The 19,257-nt window shown below is 34.7% G+C and overlaps 1 protein-coding gene across 2 annotated transcripts in view; it reads left to right on the top strand.

Moving 5' to 3' along the window:
• Nucleotides 1-19,257, top strand: part of ARHGAP29 (Rho GTPase activating protein 29) — a 73,076-nt gene that overhangs the window by 34,779 nt on the left and 19,040 nt on the right. For both annotated transcript variants that reach the window (XM_058538569.1, XM_058538570.1), the window contains exons 4-12: nucleotides 3,762-3,858; nucleotides 4,220-4,292; nucleotides 6,475-6,523; nucleotides 6,949-7,086; nucleotides 7,988-8,052; nucleotides 8,492-8,602; nucleotides 8,703-8,783; nucleotides 8,992-9,180; nucleotides 10,189-10,326. In XM_058538569.1, the coding sequence (XP_058394552.1) occupies nucleotides 3,762-3,858; nucleotides 4,220-4,292; nucleotides 6,475-6,523; nucleotides 6,949-7,086; nucleotides 7,988-8,052; nucleotides 8,492-8,602; nucleotides 8,703-8,783; nucleotides 8,992-9,180; nucleotides 10,189-10,326 (941 nt within the window). The remainder of the gene's footprint in view (nucleotides 1-3,761; nucleotides 3,859-4,219; nucleotides 4,293-6,474; nucleotides 6,524-6,948; nucleotides 7,087-7,987; nucleotides 8,053-8,491; nucleotides 8,603-8,702; nucleotides 8,784-8,991; nucleotides 9,181-10,188; nucleotides 10,327-19,257) is intronic.

Below are 19,257 nucleotides of genomic sequence, written 5' to 3'. Positions count from 1 at the left end.
ATGGTAGAGGCCAGATTTGAACTTAGGTCTGCAACTCTGAAGCCTTACCTCTTGAGTTACTGTAACACATTGCTTCTAAGAGAGCAGAATACTTCAAGATGGAAGGAAGCGATTAATATTTGTAGTAATAATAGCTGACATTATTGAGGATGTACTTATTGTGTGCCAGACGCTGTTAAGCTCTTTACATGGCTTATCCCATTAATCCTCACAGCAAATTTTTGAGGTCAATACTGTTGTTACATCAGCTACCGTTTTTCAGATAAGAAACCTGGGACATAGAGAAGTTTGTCTAAGATTGCATATTATTAAGTGGTAGAGTTGCAGAATGGTCAAGTAGGATGAAAACTTAGAAGAAAAAAGACCTCCAAGTTGGACTAATAGGAGGTTATTGTTGACAGTGTTCTTCACTGGAATTGAATGAAAATAGTAATTAGATTTATTAAGCATTTTCTATGTAACAGGCTCTGTTCTAACTTCATGCAGGCTTCACAGCAGTTCTCAAAATACATATTGTTATCTCCATTTTATAAATGAGGAGACTGAGGCACAGAGCAGTTAAGTTACTTAACCTAGTAAGAGACAGGATTTAACCTAGGCAGACTGGCTTCAGAACCCATTGCTTAACCAGGGGTCGTCAAAATAACTACCAGTGAACCAAATCTGGCCTGTTGCCTGTTTTTGTTAATAAAGTTTTATTGGAACACAGCCACTCTTATTTGTTTACGTATCATCATATCTTAGTCGTTTTTGTATGGCTCCTTTAGGCAGAGTTGAATAGTTGCAACAGACCGTATGGCCTAAGTCTTAAGTATTTACTATCTAGCCCTTTACAGAAAAAGTTTTCCAACCCCTGATGACCATTAAACTGGATGAAAAGCCAAATCCTGGTGAATTTCAGACCTATTTATACAGGTTTGGCAGTAAAGAAATGTTACATTAGATTGAGTGGTAGCTTTCCTTTTCACATACAAAAGATTTGAGTATGTTAGTAGTATAAGAAAAAAATGTCAATTGAATGGGAGATAGTGCAGCTATGAGGAAGGAGTAATGGTGGCATAGGGTTTTGAAGAATGCTGGAAAGAGTGGAAAGATTTATTATTGGAAAGGAGCCAAAGACTTTTCTTTGAAACACTGAGCAGGAGCAAAAAAGAGAAAGGATATTAGAAATATAGGGCTGTTTTTGAAGTTGAGGCAAGGGCAGTAATAGGACTTTTCATTAGATGACTGTCACCTCATTCAAGTAGGGATGAAGATAACGAAGGAAGATGGTTCAAATAGTTGTCTTTTCACTACTCACAGTTATTATTTTTTTAATCTCCCAGTCATGTTTAGTGCTATGAAAAAGTATATTCATAGGAAAGAAAGAATAATTATAGAACTTTGGATACTGTTATAAAGTATTTTTTTCTTTCAAGTCTAACAGGTTCAAGTTAGGGAATATGAGTAGGCTTTATATTTTGGCTGGTATTACATTATAAATTACTTGGTAAAGTCTACTTTCCAATGAAATTTTTAAAATAGCTTTATTGAGGTATAATTGACATACAATAAACCGCACATATTTAAAGAGTACAACTTGATTGTTTTTGACATGCATACTCTTGTGAAACCATCACAATCCAGATAATGCATGCCCCTTTGTGATCCCTCCCTTCTGTGCCTCCCTGCACCCCCCTTTCACCAATTTTGATGTGTTGCGTTTTCATTTTCATTCTGTTCAATATACTTTCTAATTTCTCTTTTTTCTTCTTTGACCCACAGGTTATTGTGTGTTAATATTTAGTTTCCTAATATTTGGGGATTTTCCAGAGATCTTTCTGTCATTTCTAATTTAATTCCATTTAGTCACAGAAGGTATTTTCCCTGATTTAAATCCTTTTAAACCCATTGAGACTGGTTTTATGACCCATAATATGGGCTATCTTGGTAAATATTCAGTGTGCACTTGAAAAGACTGTGTGTTTTGCTGTTATCGAGTGGCGGGTTCTCTCTAAATGTCCATCTGGTAAAGGTAGCTGACAGTACTGTTGAAGTCTTCCGTATCCTTACCATCTTCGTGTTCTGTCAGTTATCGAGAGAGGGTCATTGAAATCTCTGTCTATAACTGTGAATTTGTCTATCCCTCATTGCAGTTCTATTTGCTTCATGCATTTTGAAGTTGTTTATCAGGTACATAAATGTATAGAATTGTTATGTCCTCTTGATAAACTGACTCCGTCATCATGATAAAATGACCTTATCCCTGCTAGTTTCCTTTGCTCAGAAATCTACTTTGTGTGCTGTTAGGTGGTAAGCTGGGTAATGGTAGAGCTTACCGTGTTTGTGTCTTGTCTGTCAGGATTCTTGTCTTTTGTTGCCTGATAGCCAATGTCTTGAAAACTGTTGTTTCATATATTTTTGTATGGGTTTATTTTAGTTGTTTCAGGCAGAAGTGTAAGCCTGTTTTTCTGTTGTGGCCAGAGCAGAAGTCCAAAAATATTTTTAAAATTACTTACGGTGGTTCTTAAGTTTTTATTTTTGTTTGTATCAGGGATACTAAGAAGAATATGATGGAAGATAGAGACGTTAGCCCCTCATATCTACAAAGGCTTATACGTGTAAAATTTTAGTTATAATTTCATGAGGTTTATAGGCTTGAAGTTTAGTTCATCCTTGCTTAGGAATCCTTGCTTTCCAGCAAGCATTTTCAACCCCAGTTACACATTAGAATCACCTGGGAGAGCTTTTGAACAAGTACCTGTGCTTCACCAGACCTGTGAAATCTGAAGCTTTGGTGGTGGGACCCAGACTTTGCTTTTCAAACTCCCTAGATAATTCTGATGTGCAGCTAAGCTTAAGAACAACTATGTTTTAAAGCAAAGGATGGCTTTCTCTCCACTGGATTTCTCTACCTTCCCTTTATTGGCAAGGATCCTAGGGAGGGTAGGATACAGGGAGCCAGTTGCTCCATAAACTCATCCTGAGTAGAATGGGTTACTTTAAAAAAATTGCCAATTCCACCTTCAGATTTTGTCTTGGTAAATTGTATCTGGGCTTTTAACAAAGATGCATGCAGAAGAAGTTATAATAAGAAAACTTTTTCAGTTATGTTTCACAATTTAGTTTAAGAAAATGCAAAACGTTAGACTATCCCTATGGTAAACAAAATTACAGCTGTATGTCAATTAACATGGACCTCAGAGCCCAAGAGCCTGTAAGAAATAAGGCTATAAATAAATAGGAATTTAAATTTTCTTAAGCACTGGGTGTTTTTTATGTGATATGCTTTGTATATAGGTGTTATTGTATGTCAGATGTATATATGACTTCAATTATTGGTAATTCACAGTGAAAAGTGTGCCTCATATTGACTTGAGAGCCACAGTGTGTTGAGCTGTTTTAAAAACTGCCCTAAGACAATAAGCAAGAGAAAATAGCACAGAGCATTCTTAATGAGAGAGGTCCGGTGTAACATGGACTTGGTGACTCCAACACCAATTGGTTTCACACTGCGTCATTCTTTAGATGTGTCAAATTATGTAATGCATGGAGTAGTCAGTTTGGAATGCCAGCTACTTTTATGCAAGCTGATTCTTTTGTATGATTTCTTTCATGAAGAATTTGAACATCATATCCATTTTGTGTATTAGGCTTTTCAGTTTCTGAATCTTCTAATGCTTCTAGAAGTAATGGTGGATTTTTAAGGGATTAAATGACTTTGTGTAAATCTAGTTTAAAATATTTTCTACCTCATTTATTGTACCAACCTTTCCCTATAGCTGTGAACTTCACAGAAGTTAATGAAGAAAACAAAAACGATCTCTTCAAAGAAGTGTTTTCTTCCATTGAAACCTTGGCTGTTACCTTTGGGAATATGTAAGTAGACGACTGTCATTTAAAGAAATTTGGGCCTAGGTGTCTCAGTGAGAGTATGTCATATAATTCAGTAGATATATGGAAAGTAAAGTATTAACCAGTATAAAATATTATCACAACTTTGGAAAAGCTGTATTCTGTATTATTTTATTACTATATTTGAAGGTGTCTTTATAACTGTTTAGAAGCAACCTCCATTTGCAAGTGACTGTGGTTTATGTGAATAGATTGCTAGGAGTTTATTTCTAAGGTTCTTACTAAAAAAAATTTGTTCTAGATGACTTATTCAATGTAAAGCCTGTGACAGAGCAATGTAATGACTTGTCTTTTTATTTCTCTTTTTTTTTAACTCCCTGGATAGCCTGACAAACTTCCTTATGGGAGATGTAGGCAATGATTCATTACTGCGACTGCCTGTTTCTCGGGAAAGTAAGGTAGGCCAAATTTGTGTGAAAGCAAAGACTTTAAAATTTTTAACTTAATAGTTCAGTAATTTCCTAATCTTAATCTCAACATTACTCTTTGATAGTTTTTGAGTTTAGCAAGAAAAACAGATCAGTTCATTTTAAATATGATAATTTATAGTCAGTTTCTAGAGCAAAAACTTAATTGCACTTTTTAAGTGAACCTATCATTTTAAAAGAATATATCTGATAATTTTATAGTATCTTATATAATGAATCTCTGTGTCATATGGTCCAAAATTTTAGTAAGTGATTCTTAACCATTTTTCCTTCCTAACATTGTGGCAGATCTTAAAGACTGGTGGAAACTTAGAAAAATAATACAAGAAGTAAACAGGGTATTAATCTTTTCACACATCCTACAGTTTGTTTGTTGCCATGAAACACTTATTAACAGGCCTGTAGGTCTTAATTCTCCCTAAGAGCATCCCTATAAATATCTCAGAGGATTGGGTTCTGATTCCCAATTGGAAGAAAAATTGCTATGAAATAATAGAACATGAGGAATGTATGTAGAATATTGCTTTGAAGATTTATAGTAATAGTAATATTTTCATTTGACTAAAATTTTTTTGCCAAATGCAAGATACTTAAAGAAACTGCATTAGGGATATGTGTTAATCATTTCCTCTTAAGGATGATCAAATCTAAAAAGGATTTCAACAAATATTTGAAAATGTGCCAAGTACTTGTATTATATCAAAATAATATAAAAATTTCAGCTCTTTCTTAAAATGAGACAAAATATGAATCACTACTTAAGGCCTTCGTTATATGTACTAAAATATTGAGAAAAAAATTGTGTCTATTTCTGACGTCATCCGTTGATGAATCAAGGAGGATAGTGTATAAACCGTATAAGAATGATGAAGAATTTTAAGATCTTTAAATCTTTTTCTATTCATGATTTTTCCTCAATTTTATCTTTTCAAACTTCTAATTCAGAAGATATAATAAAACATTATATCTGTGTGACAAAGCTCTGAACAATTTAAGTTTTAGGTGTGAATCGTATTTCCTGTTCCTGTGCCTCTACTGTGCACACGTATTATACTAATTCTTAGTAGGAAATTACTTTTTCCTTTCTTTTTCTCTTTTGCACTTTGTTTTCCTTTTGCAGTTTTTAATTTACCCTAGAGATTGAAATTAACAAGTCCATGATGCTATAATAAAGTTACTTTGTTTGACAAAGAGTTTTGAAAAATATTTTTGAAATAATAGTTCCCCTTTATTTAATAGTGCTTATTTTGTACTATGCACTGTGGTAAGCCTACATCATCTTAATCCTTAAAATAACCTTATGAAGGTAACGTTCTTATCCCCATTTTACAGAAGGGCAAACCAAAGTTAAGTGAGCTTAAATAATAAGTGAGCCCAATGTCATACAGCTGCTAAGTGATAGAGCTGGACTTCAAACCCCAGGTCTCTGATCCATTTTTCACTGAATTCCTGTGTACTCTGTATTGCCCAACTAAATAGATCAAATTTGTTTAATATCTCTCAATCTTGGTAGATAATGTTTTCCTTCACTGTCCAATAAAGTACCCACTTGCTACATGTAGTTCTTTAAATTTAAATGAATTAAAATCAATAAAATTAAAAATTTACTTCTCATTTACATTAGCCACTTTGCAAATGCTCAAATAGCTGCATGTAGCTAGTAGCTACTTTACTGGATAGTGCAGATACAGAACATTTCCATCATCACAGAAAGCTCTACACTAGGCTGTCGAATAGGCTTTCAGAGAAACGCTTGCCACGTAAGTGGCAAACGATGGCTGGAAGAGACAGGGCTTTGTCTTCTATTTAGAAAGCAATCTATTTAGATTGCTTCTATAATTTCCTGACTAATATTTTTGAGATATGCAGAATTTAAAGTTTTGAATGGATTCATTAATGTTAACTTAATGCTGTTAGTAAACAATGAGGTTATTCATTCTTGGACCTTGAAAACTGCTGTTGTAAAAAGCTGTATAATTCTTATAAAATGTTCTGGCATTTAAACAGACTTCTCAGGCCCTTTGAGTTCTAAATACTTGAAATTCTTTAGAAGGAATTATGTCAGAGGAACAAATTAGAGTGAAAAATTTCTGAAGCAAAGATCTGTTATCTTCTGCTCTAATCTTAAATTTGTTTTCTCCCATGTTGTAAGTCTTTTGAAAATGTTTCTGTGGAATCGGTGGACTCATCCAATGAAAAAGGTAATGCTTGAGGTACTTACAACTTTTGTCAAACTTTTTGCAGTTAGACTTTCAATAAAGTTAATCTCTTCTTGCTTAGTAACCTAAAATACTCATTTTTAACATAAAATGGTATGTGAAGTTTTACAAATAAACTTAGGGAAAAAATCTGTTAGAGTAGATAGATAATGTGATGATAGAAACTGATCAAGAATTGTATAGGGCTTGTAACTTGATGAATAATAGAAATACACATTAAGATAAAAAATACATTATAATTTGAAACCATTTTAAGTCTAAACTGTAATCCTTTAATTCTAAATTTGTCACTTGTATTTTTTTTTAACCAGTTTTCATTGAAGAAAATTTTAGGATTTGACTGCTTCTTTGTTTAGAATTATGTGATCGTATTTAATGTATACATACCTTGATATTTTTATTTTCAGGAAATTTATCTCCTGTGGGACTAGACACCGTGCTGTTAAAGAACACTGACTCTGTAGAATTGGCTTTGTCATATGCTAAAACGTGGTCAAAATATACCAAGAACATAGTTTCATGGGTTGAAAAAAAGCTTAACTTGGGTAAGTTGCCCTTTGGGGTATCTGATTAATTTTGAGTGTAAGAAATATTGTTTGCACTTCATTTTCTACAGCCTATGAGTAATGTGATTCCAAATTAGTGGCTGTTTCATTGTAGTGAATAAAATCATTGTCCATTTTCTCTTCTTGAAGTAGGAAAGACTCTTCTTACAATAAATGTACTTATTGAACATTACTGTGGGCCAACCACTAGATCTGGAACACAAAGACAAATAGTATACTGTCTTTGCCTTTAAGGACGTCATTCTCTAGTGGGTAAAAAGAAATTTAATCAGATAATATGGTAAAAGGAGATAAAAGCAACAATAGATGTATGAGCAGAAGGCAGTGGAAACATATAAGGAACATCTTAATAGCTAATATTTTTCCAGTGTTTTATGGTTGACAAAATGCTTTCAAAATCCATTATCTCGTTTCATCCTTACCAAAACCCTGGAAAGTAGGCAAGATGAGAGTTATCATCCCCGTTTTACAGCTGAGGCAAATAAGATAGATGATTTGCCTAAGGTCAGGTAGCAGACTTGCCTAAGATCACATAGCAGTAACTGGAAGAGTATAGAATTTACCCAAAGCCTTGGCTCTTCCTACTACATTATTTGCTTTTAATAGGAAATGCCCATCAGAATCACCTGAATAGCCTTATAAATGGCCAGTGCACAGGCCTAGGTCCCATCCCCCAGAGAGGTGTGGTCTAAGCAAGTGTATCTTCAAAGTTTCCCAGTTGATTTTGATGAGTACTTCCGATTAAGAATCACAGTGTCATATCATCATGCAGACTGGTATTTGTGATCATGTTTTAATTGGGGAATTACCAATAATTTTAGAGTATGGAGGGGAAAAATAAGTTAATTTTACCTTCTGATGCCTTCTTTGACCTTTTCAGAATTGGAGTCCACTAGAAATATTGTCAAGTTGGCAGAGGCAACTAGAACTAACATTGGACTGCAAGTAAGTGTGCAGTGAACTACCAGGGTTCTGTACCTAGAGATCACTCAGATGAGCTCCTGATAGTGCCTTGGAAAATCAGAAAATTCCATAGTTAATATAGGAAAGAACTGAAATGCTAAACTTTTTATTGACAAAATAAAATCGTTTTAAATTTACATGGATACCTATTATGAAAAAACTAAGAAATTCACAATTTTAGATGAATGGTGATTATCTTCCTAGCTACTAATTTTGCTAACTAGTTTTATAATTAATTATAATTAATTTTCCTCAGTATTTTTCACATACAGTTATATTTATGACTAGTTATTTTTCTGGGGGAAAAAACCTCAAAGTCTAAACTTTAAGTTTGTCTTTTTGAGGAAGAGTACTGGAGGAGGGCTCTAGAACTCTAGTGCCATTTCTGTTGGAAAATTTACTTTTTAATTTTAAATTCTAGGAGTTTATGCCACTGCAGTCTCTCTTTACCAACGCTCTTCTTAATGATATAGAGAGCAGTCACCTTTTACAACAAACAATTGGAGCTCTCCAAGCCAACAAATTTGTGCAGGTAAAAATTTATATGTACAATACACATTTTTTTTAACAACAGCATACTTTTAGAAAACAGCTTTTTTTCTTTCTTTCTTTTTTTAAAATACTCTTGACAGCCTCTACTTGGGAGGAAAAATGAAATGGAAAAACAAAGGAAAGAAATAAAAGAACTTTGGAAACAGGAACAAAATAAAATGGTTAGTATTATAATGGAGTTTCATCTACCTCTTTGTGAACATCTGAAAGCGTCTGCAGTATCTAAGCATCTACCTGGGAAGATGCATACCTTAACTCTATAGTTTTTCTAAAATGCTGCCTTAATTATCTTGCTGAATATGCTCAAGAAATTTGTACGTTAGGGTTTCTTTTTTATTCTATATTTAATACTTTTTATTTTCTGTGTAGCTTGAAACAGAGACTGCTCTTAAAAAGGCAAAACTGTTATGCATGCAACGTCAAGATGAGTATGAAAAAGCAAAATCTTCCATGTTTCGAGCAGAAGAGGAGCATCTGTGCTCAAGTGGTGGATTAGTAAAAAATCTCAACAAGCAGCTAGAAAAAAAACGAAGGCTGGAGGAGGAGGCTCTTCAAAAAGTAATGATCTTTTTTTGTTATTTGCAAGTTGAATTAGCAATAATCTGCTCAGGCTTTGGTTCTCAAACTTTAGCATGCATCAGGATCTCGTGAAAGGCTTGTTAAAACAATTGGCTGGGCCCCACCCCCAGAGTTTCTGATTCAGTAGGTCTAGGGTTGGCCCCAGACAACTTGCATTTCTAACAAATTCCCAGGTGAAGCTCCTGCTGCTGCTGGTAGGGATCCACACTTTTTTTTTTCTTTCTTTCTGGTTTGTTTTTTTTTTTTTGGTGAGGAAGATTGGCCCTGAGTTAACATCTGTTGCCAGTCTTCCTCTTTTTGCTTGAGGAAAATTGTCCCTGAGCTAACATCCATGCCAGTCTTCCTCCATTTTGTATGTGGGATGCCGCCACAGCATGGCTTGATGAGCAGTGTATAGATCTGCACCCGGGATCCAAAACCGTGAACCCTAGGCCGCTGAATCGGAGCGTGCAAACTTTACACCACCGTGCTGGCCCCTTTGTGGGGATCCACACTTTGAGAACCACTATGTGAAGAGACTTTTGCTTATTTTTTGAATCTTTGGGTTGTTTGTGAAAGAAGTATCTCAGAGAAGGCCATAGTTTAATATTTTTTACTTGATTGTTCAGGAACTTCAACTTTTAGGCAACTGTGCATATATGTGTACTAATTCCAGTACCTGATAGAAAGGCTAGGCTGAAGCTTTGTATTATTTATGAAGTATAATTTGATAAACAAATTCTGTAAGAAGGTTATATGGAAAACGGTAAATATAAATGGAAAAAGCTGTTCAGTAGAAGTGTACATTTATTTATAGACAGTATGCTAATTGTAAGTTGTACGTGACTGTCCATTAAAGTCAAGTGCACTTGAATTGCTGATGGTTATCAGAATTTTTGTGTATGAAATCTTTTCAGTTATTTAAATGGAGCTTTACTACAATAAGTATTTATTTTAAAATACAGATTCTAGTGATCAGTGGTATTTTTTTCTGTGATATTCCTGAAGGTAGAAGAAGCGAATGAACTCTATAAAGTTTGTGTGACAAATGTTGAAGAAAGACGAAATGATCTAGAAAATACCAAAAGAGAAATTTTAACACAACTCCGGAAACTTGTTTTCCAGTGTGATCTTACCCTTAAAGCTGTAAGTAATTTCTTTAGTTTTTTGAAGGCGAGAGTAAAAAGAAGAATCTATATCTGCGGGAGGGGAAGGGATGCTTAATGAGTCATGATTCTTATAGGATTTAATTTCTGAGATTAATGGAACATTTAGAGTTTGAAAATTGACTCAGTTTTTAACAGCAGTATTTGGTTGAGTTACGTTTTTTATCTTGTCCTCCCTCCCCCACCATGAGTTGATTTGTTCCATTAAAATTAAGTCTGAGAGTGTGAAATTGCCTGTAAGCCACCATCTTTCTTGGCTTGGTTGACAAAATGGATTTGACCCCTGAAACTTCGGACAGCACTTCTTCAAGATTCGAGTAAACTAAATATTAAAATTGGACCCAATGATTTATTTGAAGACAAAGCATCCTGCCCTCAAGTGTTTTTGTTTGCCTCTTTAAAATGGTTTTTGTCAAATATTTACATACAAAAATTGTTTTTTGGGGGTGTATATTTCACGAGTTTTAACACGTGTAAATTAGTGTACCAGTACCACCACACTCGGAATTCAGAACAGCTCTGTCACTCCAGAACTCTTTCCTCTTGCTGCCCCTTTGTAGTCAAACTCTCCACCCACCCCTAACCCCTGGCGAGTGTGGATCTGTTCTCCATCTTTGTGGTTTGGTCTTTTCCAGAGTGTCACATAAATGGAATCATATAGTACGTAACCTTTGGAGACTGGCTTCTTTTACTCAGCATAATGCCTGTGAGATTTACCAAGTATATATGAATGTACCACAGTGTTTATATGAATGTACCACAGTGTTTATCCATTCACCATTTGGACATTTATGTTGTTTGCAGTTTTGGGTGATTATGAATAGAGCTACTATGAATATTTGTTTATAGGTTTTTGTGTGAACGTAAGTTTTCATATTTCTAGAGTAAATACCTAGGAGTGAGATTACTGGGTGGTATGATAAATGTCTGTTTAACTTTATAAGTTGCCAAACTGTTTTCCAGAGTGGTTGTAACATTTTTCATTCTAACCAGCAATGTATGAGAGTTCCTGTTGTTTAGTACCCTTGACAATACTTAGTAGTAGTTGTTTTTATATGTTAGCTGTTCTAATAGGTGTGTAGTGGTAGTGGTTTTAATTTGTGTTTCCAAAGTAACTAATGATATTGAGCGTCTTTTCAAGGGCTTATTTGCAATATGTAGTTTACCTATTTTTTAAATTGTGTTTGTTTTCTTACTGTTGAGCTTAGATACTTGGTCTTCCAGTCTGAAGCTTTTCTTTAGTCTTTTAGCAATGTCTTTCAGGGAGCAGAAGGTTTTAATTTGATGGAGTCTAACTTATCAATTTCTTCTTTTATGGATCACGCTTTTGGTGTTATATCTAAGAGTGCTTCACCTAACCCAAGGTCACAAAAACTTTTCTCCTATATTTTCTACTGAAAGTTTTATAGTTTGACATTGATATATGATCCATTTTGAGTTAACTTTTGTATAAGGTGTGATGTATAGGTTGAGGTTTACTTTTTGCATATGGATGTTGTATTAAAATTATACCCATGGGATTTTAGTTTATGGAGGTGACTGAATGCTGACATGGAAAGGACAATGTCATGGAGAGATGAATTACTTATATTTCCTGAGAGAAGGGGACACCCTCTGCCAGGCAGTTCCACAGGAGAAATACTAGGTTTGGTCAAGCAGAAGCAGGAATGAGGGGAAAGCTGAGTACAGAGCCTTTATTGGGGTTTCCGAGGGAAAGGCAGGGTAGGGCAGGATAAGCGATATAGGATGGGCTAGTTTGAATAATTCCAGGAGGCTTTGGGATGTCAGGATGGCCTCTGGTTGCTTGGTATCTGGCAGGGGAAAATATTGGCTTGGTGTGTGAGAGTTAGATAATGAGGTGGTTGGAGTTGCATATGAAAGACGTGTTCCCTGGCTAAGAATTAGCTAGCCCTTGGAGGAGCAGTCTCTCTCTGGCCAGCAAGCTTTTTAAGATGTCAAAACATCATAAAATACAGAAAATAAAAAACGTGATTTTATACAGGTGTCCACTTGTTCCAGTACCATTTGTTGAAAAGATTTTGTGCCGTCTCCACTGAATTGCCTTTGCATTTTTGTCAAAAATCAATTGACCTTATTTTTGTAGGTCTATTTCTAGATTCTTTGTTTTGTTCCATGGGTATATGTGTCTGTGCTTTTGCCAAAGCCTTACTGTGTTGATTACTGTTGCTTTACAGCAAAGTCTTAAAATCAGATAGAGTAAGTCTTCCCACTTTATTCTTTTTCAGAATTGTTTTGATTTAAGATCCTTTAATTTTCCATAAAAATGTTAGAATCAGCTTGTCTATATTTGGAAAAAATTCTGCTAACATTTTGAATGAATTGTGTTAAATCTTAAATCAGATTGGGGAGATTTGACTACATAGGTAGCATCCTAACTATATATGGAGTTGTCTAATCCGTGAACACAGTATGTCTTTTTATTTATTTAGGTATTTGATATTTTTTTATCAGCATTTTGTGGTTTTCAGCATGTAAGTGTTTCACATGTTTTGTTAGATTTAAACCTATGTATGTATTATTTGGGAACTATTGTGAATGTGATTAACAGATAGACACATAATTTATGTATGTATCAATACATATGTACACATTTCGTTGTTAATATTTAGAAATACAATTTACACATTTTGTTGTTAATATTTAGAAATACAATTGATTTTTGTATGATAATCCTGTATGTTGCAACCTTGCTAAACTCACGAATTAGTTCTAGGAGCTGTTTTGTAGAATCAGTAGGGTTTTCTACGTAGAAAATCATGTTATCTGCAAATAGGGACAGTCTAATTTCTTCCTTTCCAATCTGTATTCCTTTCGTTTCTGTTTCTTATTGCACTGGCCAGGACTTCCAGTTCATTGTTGAATAAGAATGGTGAGAGAAGACGTCATTGCCTTATTCTTGATCTTAGGGGGAAAGCACTTAGTCTTTCACCATTAAATATGATGATAGCTGTAGGTTTTTTGAAGGTGCCCTTGATCAGGTTAAGGAATTTCCCCTATTTCTAGTTTGTTGAGAGTTTTATCATGAAGATGTTGGATTTTATCAGATTATTTTTTTTGCATCATTTGATTAATGTGATAATGTAGTTTTTCTTCTTTAGTCTGTTCATATGATGGACTACATGGATATTTGAGTGTTGATCTAGCCTTGCATTCCTAGGATAAGTTGCTCTTGGTTGTGATGCATTGTTCCTTTTATATATCTTTCATATATATATGTCTTTATATATGTCTGTATTCTTTCGTGTAAGTTGTTGAATTTATGTGTATAGAGTTGTTCATAGTATTCCCTTATCCTTTCAATGTCTCAGTGGGCTGTAGTGATATCCTCTCTTTCATTCCTGATATTGGTAATTGGTGCCTTCTCTCTCTCTAGTTAGTCTGGCTAGAGATTTAGCAATTTTATTGATCTTTTCAAGGAAACAGCTTTTGATTTCATTGCTTTTTCTCTATTTTTTAAGAAATTTTATTTCTGCTTTTTATTCTTTATTTCTACTTGCTTTCGGTTTATTTTGCTTTTCTTTTTAGTTTCTTAAAGGTGGAAGCTTAGATTGTTCATTGAGACCTCCCTGCTTTTTAAATACAAATATTTAATGATTTAAATTTCCTGCTAAGCGCTGCTTATCTACATCCCACGTATTTTGAAATACTGTATTTCTACTTTTGTACAGATCAAAATATTTTCTAATTTCCTTTGAGACTTCACCTTTGACTTGTGGATAATGTAGAAGTTTGTTGTTTAATTTCCAAGTATTTGAGGATTTTCTGGATACCTTCCTGATATTGATTTCTAGTTTAATTTTGTTATGGTGAGAGAAATATTTTGTATGATTTCAGTTCTCTTAAATTTCTTATGGTTTGTTTTATGACTCAGGATATAGTCTATCTTGGTGAATGTTCCATGCATGCAGTTGAAAAGAATGTGTATTCTGCTGTTGTTGGCTGGATTCTTCTGTAAATGTCAGTTACTTCCTGTTGGTTTATGGGTTATTTATCTTTCATATCCTTGATAATTTACTTTTTACTTCAAGCAATACTGAGAAAGTTTTGAAGTCTTCAACATATTGCATAGTTTTAGTTCTATCAGTTTTTGCTTTATGTATTTTGAAACCCTGTCAGTTGCTTATACATTAATGATTGTTATATATTATTGGTGAATTGATCCTTTTTTCCTTATGAAATGTCTCTTTTTATCCTGGTAATTTTCCTTGCTTTTTAGTCTACTTTATTTAATATTGGTATAGCTATTTCAGTTGTCATTTGATTATTTTTAGCATGGTATATCTTTTTCCGTTCTTTTACTTTTAACTTTATCATTATATTTAAAGTGAATTTCTTAAAGTTCACTATAAAGCATATAGTTCCGCCTTGATTTTTTAAAAAAAAAAAAGCTATTTTGACAGTCTCTTATCTTTTAAGTGAACTGTTTAGACCATTTATATTTAATGTAAATATATATTTAGATTTAGGCCTACTATTTTATTGTTTTTTTGTTTGTACCTTATGTTTTCCTTCATCCTTTTGCTGCCTTATTTTAGATAAATTGATAATATTTTAGAATCTCATTTTAATTTATCTGAAGTGCTTATCTATATTTTAATTTATCTATTATCTACATTTTATCTATTGAGTTTTGTATTGTATCTCTTTGTATAGTTTCTTTTTTTTTTTTTTTTTTTTTTTTGTGAGGAGATCAGCCCTGTGCTAACATCCGCCAATCCTCCTCTTTTTTTGCTGAGGAAGACGGCCCTGGGCTAACATCTGTGCCCATCTTCCTCCACTTTATATGGGACGCCGCCACAGCATGGCCTGCCAAGCAGTGCGTCGGTGCGCGCCCAGGATCCGAACCAGCGAACCCCGGGCCGCCACAGCGGAGCGCGCGCACTCAACCACTTGCGCCACCGGGCCGGCCCCTATAGTTTCTTTTTTAATAATGGTTGCACTAGGATATATCTATAAAAAAATTTTTTCACAGTCTAACTAGGACTAATATTTTACCACTTCAAGTGGAATGTAGGAACTATACCATCATATAAGTCCCTTTAGCCGCTTTGAGTTGTGACTGATATATGTATATTACATCTATAGACATTGAAAACTTCACTGACAATGATGATTTTTGTTTTCAAAAGTCACATATTTTAGAGAAGTTAAGAGAAGAAAAATCTCTTATCATTTCTGTTGTTATTCTTTTATTCCTGAGATTCCATCTTCTCTCTAGTATCATTTCCCTTTTGTCTAAAGAAATTCCTTTACCATTTCTTTTATAGTAAGGATGCTGGCAATGAATTCTCTTGGTTGTCTTTCATCTGAGAATGTCTTTATTTCACCTTCATTCCTGAAGGACGTTTTCACTGGATATAGAATTTTCTTTCAACACTTTAAAAATTTTCCACTGTCTTGTGGCCTTCATAGCTTCTAATGAGAAATCCATAGTTATTTGAATCATTGTTCCCCCATGTGGAGTGTGTTGTTTTTCTTTGACTGCTTTCAAGATGTTTTTCTCTGTCTTTGGTTTTTAGCAGTTTGATTACAAGGTATCTGGGTGTGGATTTTGTTGAGTTTTCCTGTTTTGAGTTCCCTGAGTCCCTTGAATCTGCAAGTTTGACTCTTGCAGTATTTGGGAAGTTTTCAGCTATTGTTTCTTCAAATATTTTTTGAAGCACCCTCTCCTTTTCCTCTAAGACTCCAGTGACTCAAATGTTAGACCTTTTGTTATTTATCCCACAGATCTGGAGGGTCTTTTTTTCCCCAATCTTTTTTCTCTTGATTGTTTATATTGTTCTATTATCTGTCTTCAAGTTTACTGACTCTTTCCTTCGTTATCTCCATTTCCCTATACAGTCAATCCAGTAAAATTTTGTTTTGGATATTACATTTTTCAGTTGTAAAATTTCCTTTTTTTTTTTTTTTCCTGAGGAAGATTCACCCTGAGCTAACATCAGTTGCTGATCTTCCTCTTTTTGCTGGAGGAAGATTCGCCCTGAACTAACATCTGCGCCAGTCTTCCTCTATTTTGTATATGGGTCACCACAACCACATGGCCACCGATGAGTGGTGTAGGTCCACACCGGGAACCGAACCCGGGCCGCTGAAGTGGAGTGTGCTGAACTTAACCACTAGGCCACAGGGCCGGCCCTGTAAAATTTCCTTTTGTTCCTTTTTTATCTTCTATTTCTCTGCTGAGACTTCAGACTTTCCATGTTTCAAGATCGTTTGCCCTTACCTCTTAAAACCATTATACTACCTGCTTTAGAGTCTTTATCTGGTAATTCAAATAGCTGAGTCATCTCAATGTTGGTGTCTGTCGTCTTTTCTCTTGTGGGTTGTTGAGATTTTCCTGGTTTTTCATGTGACAAGTAATTCTGGATGATGTCCTGGACATCTTCCATGTTACCTTATGTGGCTCTGGGTCTTCTTTATAACCTATATTGAATGTTGATTTTTAAAAATTTTAGCAGACATTTGATCTAGTTAGATTCACTTTCCAGCTCCTAAGTGATTCCCTTCCGGTCATCTGGCTGGGAAACTGTAGTCTATCTACTCTGCTGCCATCAAGGGACAAGTGGAGGAAGGATAAAGAGAAAAAAACAAACCCCTCACTCTTCAGACCACCATTCATCTGGTTATACAGAAGAATTCCCCTCAGAGTTTTAGATGTCTATTTGCTGCTGCTGCCATCACTGCCACTGTCACAGGGACTGCATCTTAGGGCTTGGGGCTTGCTTTGGGGCTGGGGCAGGAGAGAAAACAAACACACAAAAGAAATCAGAGGGTTTCTTCCACTCTTTCAATTTTGAGTAGGAGCTGAGTACTGGCCAGGAACCACAGTAGCAGGAAAAATAACAGGAAGAGTACCTCCGGATTGGTCATGCCTTGAATTGTAGTTTCTTTCCACAGTCTACCTACTACCATTCACTTTTCAGAGTCCTAAGATAGCTGATCCGTGCGTTCTGTCCAGAGTTCTTAGATGAATTCAGTGGGAGCCTGGGGGGAGTGAGCTTACTCTATCTGAATCAAAAACCCTCCGTAAAATGTTTTTGAGTGTTTAAAATTATATCTCATTCATTTACCAAATTCTTATTACTTCATATGTGATAACTTGTAGAATCATTTACTTATAGAATTTTAGTAAAATGATTTACAAGAATTCTAAAATCCCAGGATTCAGAATTACCTTATAAGTCATTTAGGCCAACCATTTACCTTTGACAAGTCCTTTTCACCTCCAACAATAGCTAACGATAGCTAAGATTTGACTATGTGCCTGCCAGTGTATTAAGCTCTTTGCCTACGTTAACTCATTTAATTCTCACAAAATCCTATTAGGTGAATATAATGGTTTTGAGCTCCATTTTACTGATGAGGAAACTAAAGGTTAGAAAGCCTTTCTTCTAAACAGCTGGTCTCTGGACCAGTCACATTCTCATTAATTCGGGAGCCTATGAGGAATGCAGAATCTTGAGTTTCAGCCCAGCCTTTGGAATCAGAATCTGCAGTTTGAACAAGGTCCCCCACATAATTCATTTGCACATTAACTTTTTGAAACACTTGTTTAGAGAATTTATAAATAACTTGATCAACTTCACCCAGCATGTGAGTTTTAAAGCTAGGATAGAACCTGGTTGAATGACTTGAGAGCCTCTGCTCTTAAATACTGTACTGTCTTGCTGAATGATTATTCAGCCTGGGTTTGGACAACTCCAAAATTAACATTATGTTTATATTGAGCTAATAAAACATCTGTTTTCTTGTGGACCTTTTAAGTCGTAGTATTGATAGAATCCCTCTTCCACAAGACAACACTTTAAAGATAATTTTTATCTTCCTTCCCTGGATGTTTTTTTCCAGACTAAATACCAATCTGATTACCTTTCTTCTTATAACATGGTTTTAAGTTCTCTCTCGAGCTACAATCTTGCTTGTCTACATGCCTTTTAAAAAGTGATGCTATTTGGTGATCTAACAAGTATGATTTCCTTTAATTTGATGTGATGTAAACAAGAGGTTACCTAACTTGCATATAACATATCTGTATTTATTAATGCCTACTATTTATGTAAAAGAAATGTAAGGCAGATACCTGCTCTCAAGGAGTTTAGCATCTATTTAGGGAGAGAGAATTAACACATCTGAAAAATTGGGGAGGAGTATCTACCAGTGTAAGAAGTAAACTTTGAGGTTCAAGTTCCCCAAACTTAAACAAATCCCCAAACTCATGAAAATCACTGCAGCACGTAATGTATAGAGACAGTTTATAGAGAGGTTCTGTATATATGTTTGTGAGTAAAATTTCTTATTAGCTAGAGTTCTTTTGAGCCAATTTAATCAATCAGTTTTACTTGTTCTGTATGGGTCATATGGCATTATTTCCATGCAGATCCAAGAAGATACGAAATCTGATAATCAACTCTTGAATATAGATGTTATTTTCTAGGTAAAAACTGTGACTTTCTCAGATTTCTTTATGTTTTCTTCTTTTCCATCAAAAGCAGGAGAATTTTGGATTTTGGGTGACTCATTTTTCAACACCATCTCTCAAATTATTTAAAAAATTTTTAATTTTCACTCTAGGACATGTCATTGCATATGTGATTACAGAGAAAAAATCATTTGAGATATGAAGATGTTAGACTCTCACTTAGATTCACTCACTATCTTAAGGAAGATACACAAATCAGATTCATGTCCCAGCAAAATTATAAGTTATGTTATGGGAACCAAGGATTACTCCTGAATATTCAAAATTGTCTTGAATTATGAAGTAGTGAAGGGTGTGGGATGTAAATCATAATTACATTGCTAAGTGAGAGGAAGGAGAAATGACCGAGTCAGTCACTAAAAACCAATTCAAATCAGTGGGCTTTGAAGAATGGGAAAAATTAGAACAAGA

Source organism: Diceros bicornis, chromosome 4 (genome assembly GCF_020826845.1).
Source record: "Diceros bicornis minor isolate mBicDic1 chromosome 4, mDicBic1.mat.cur, whole genome shotgun sequence".
Lineage (NCBI taxonomy): Eukaryota > Metazoa > Chordata > Mammalia > Perissodactyla > Rhinocerotidae > Diceros > Diceros bicornis.
This window is presented reverse-complemented; position numbering and strand designations above follow the sequence as displayed.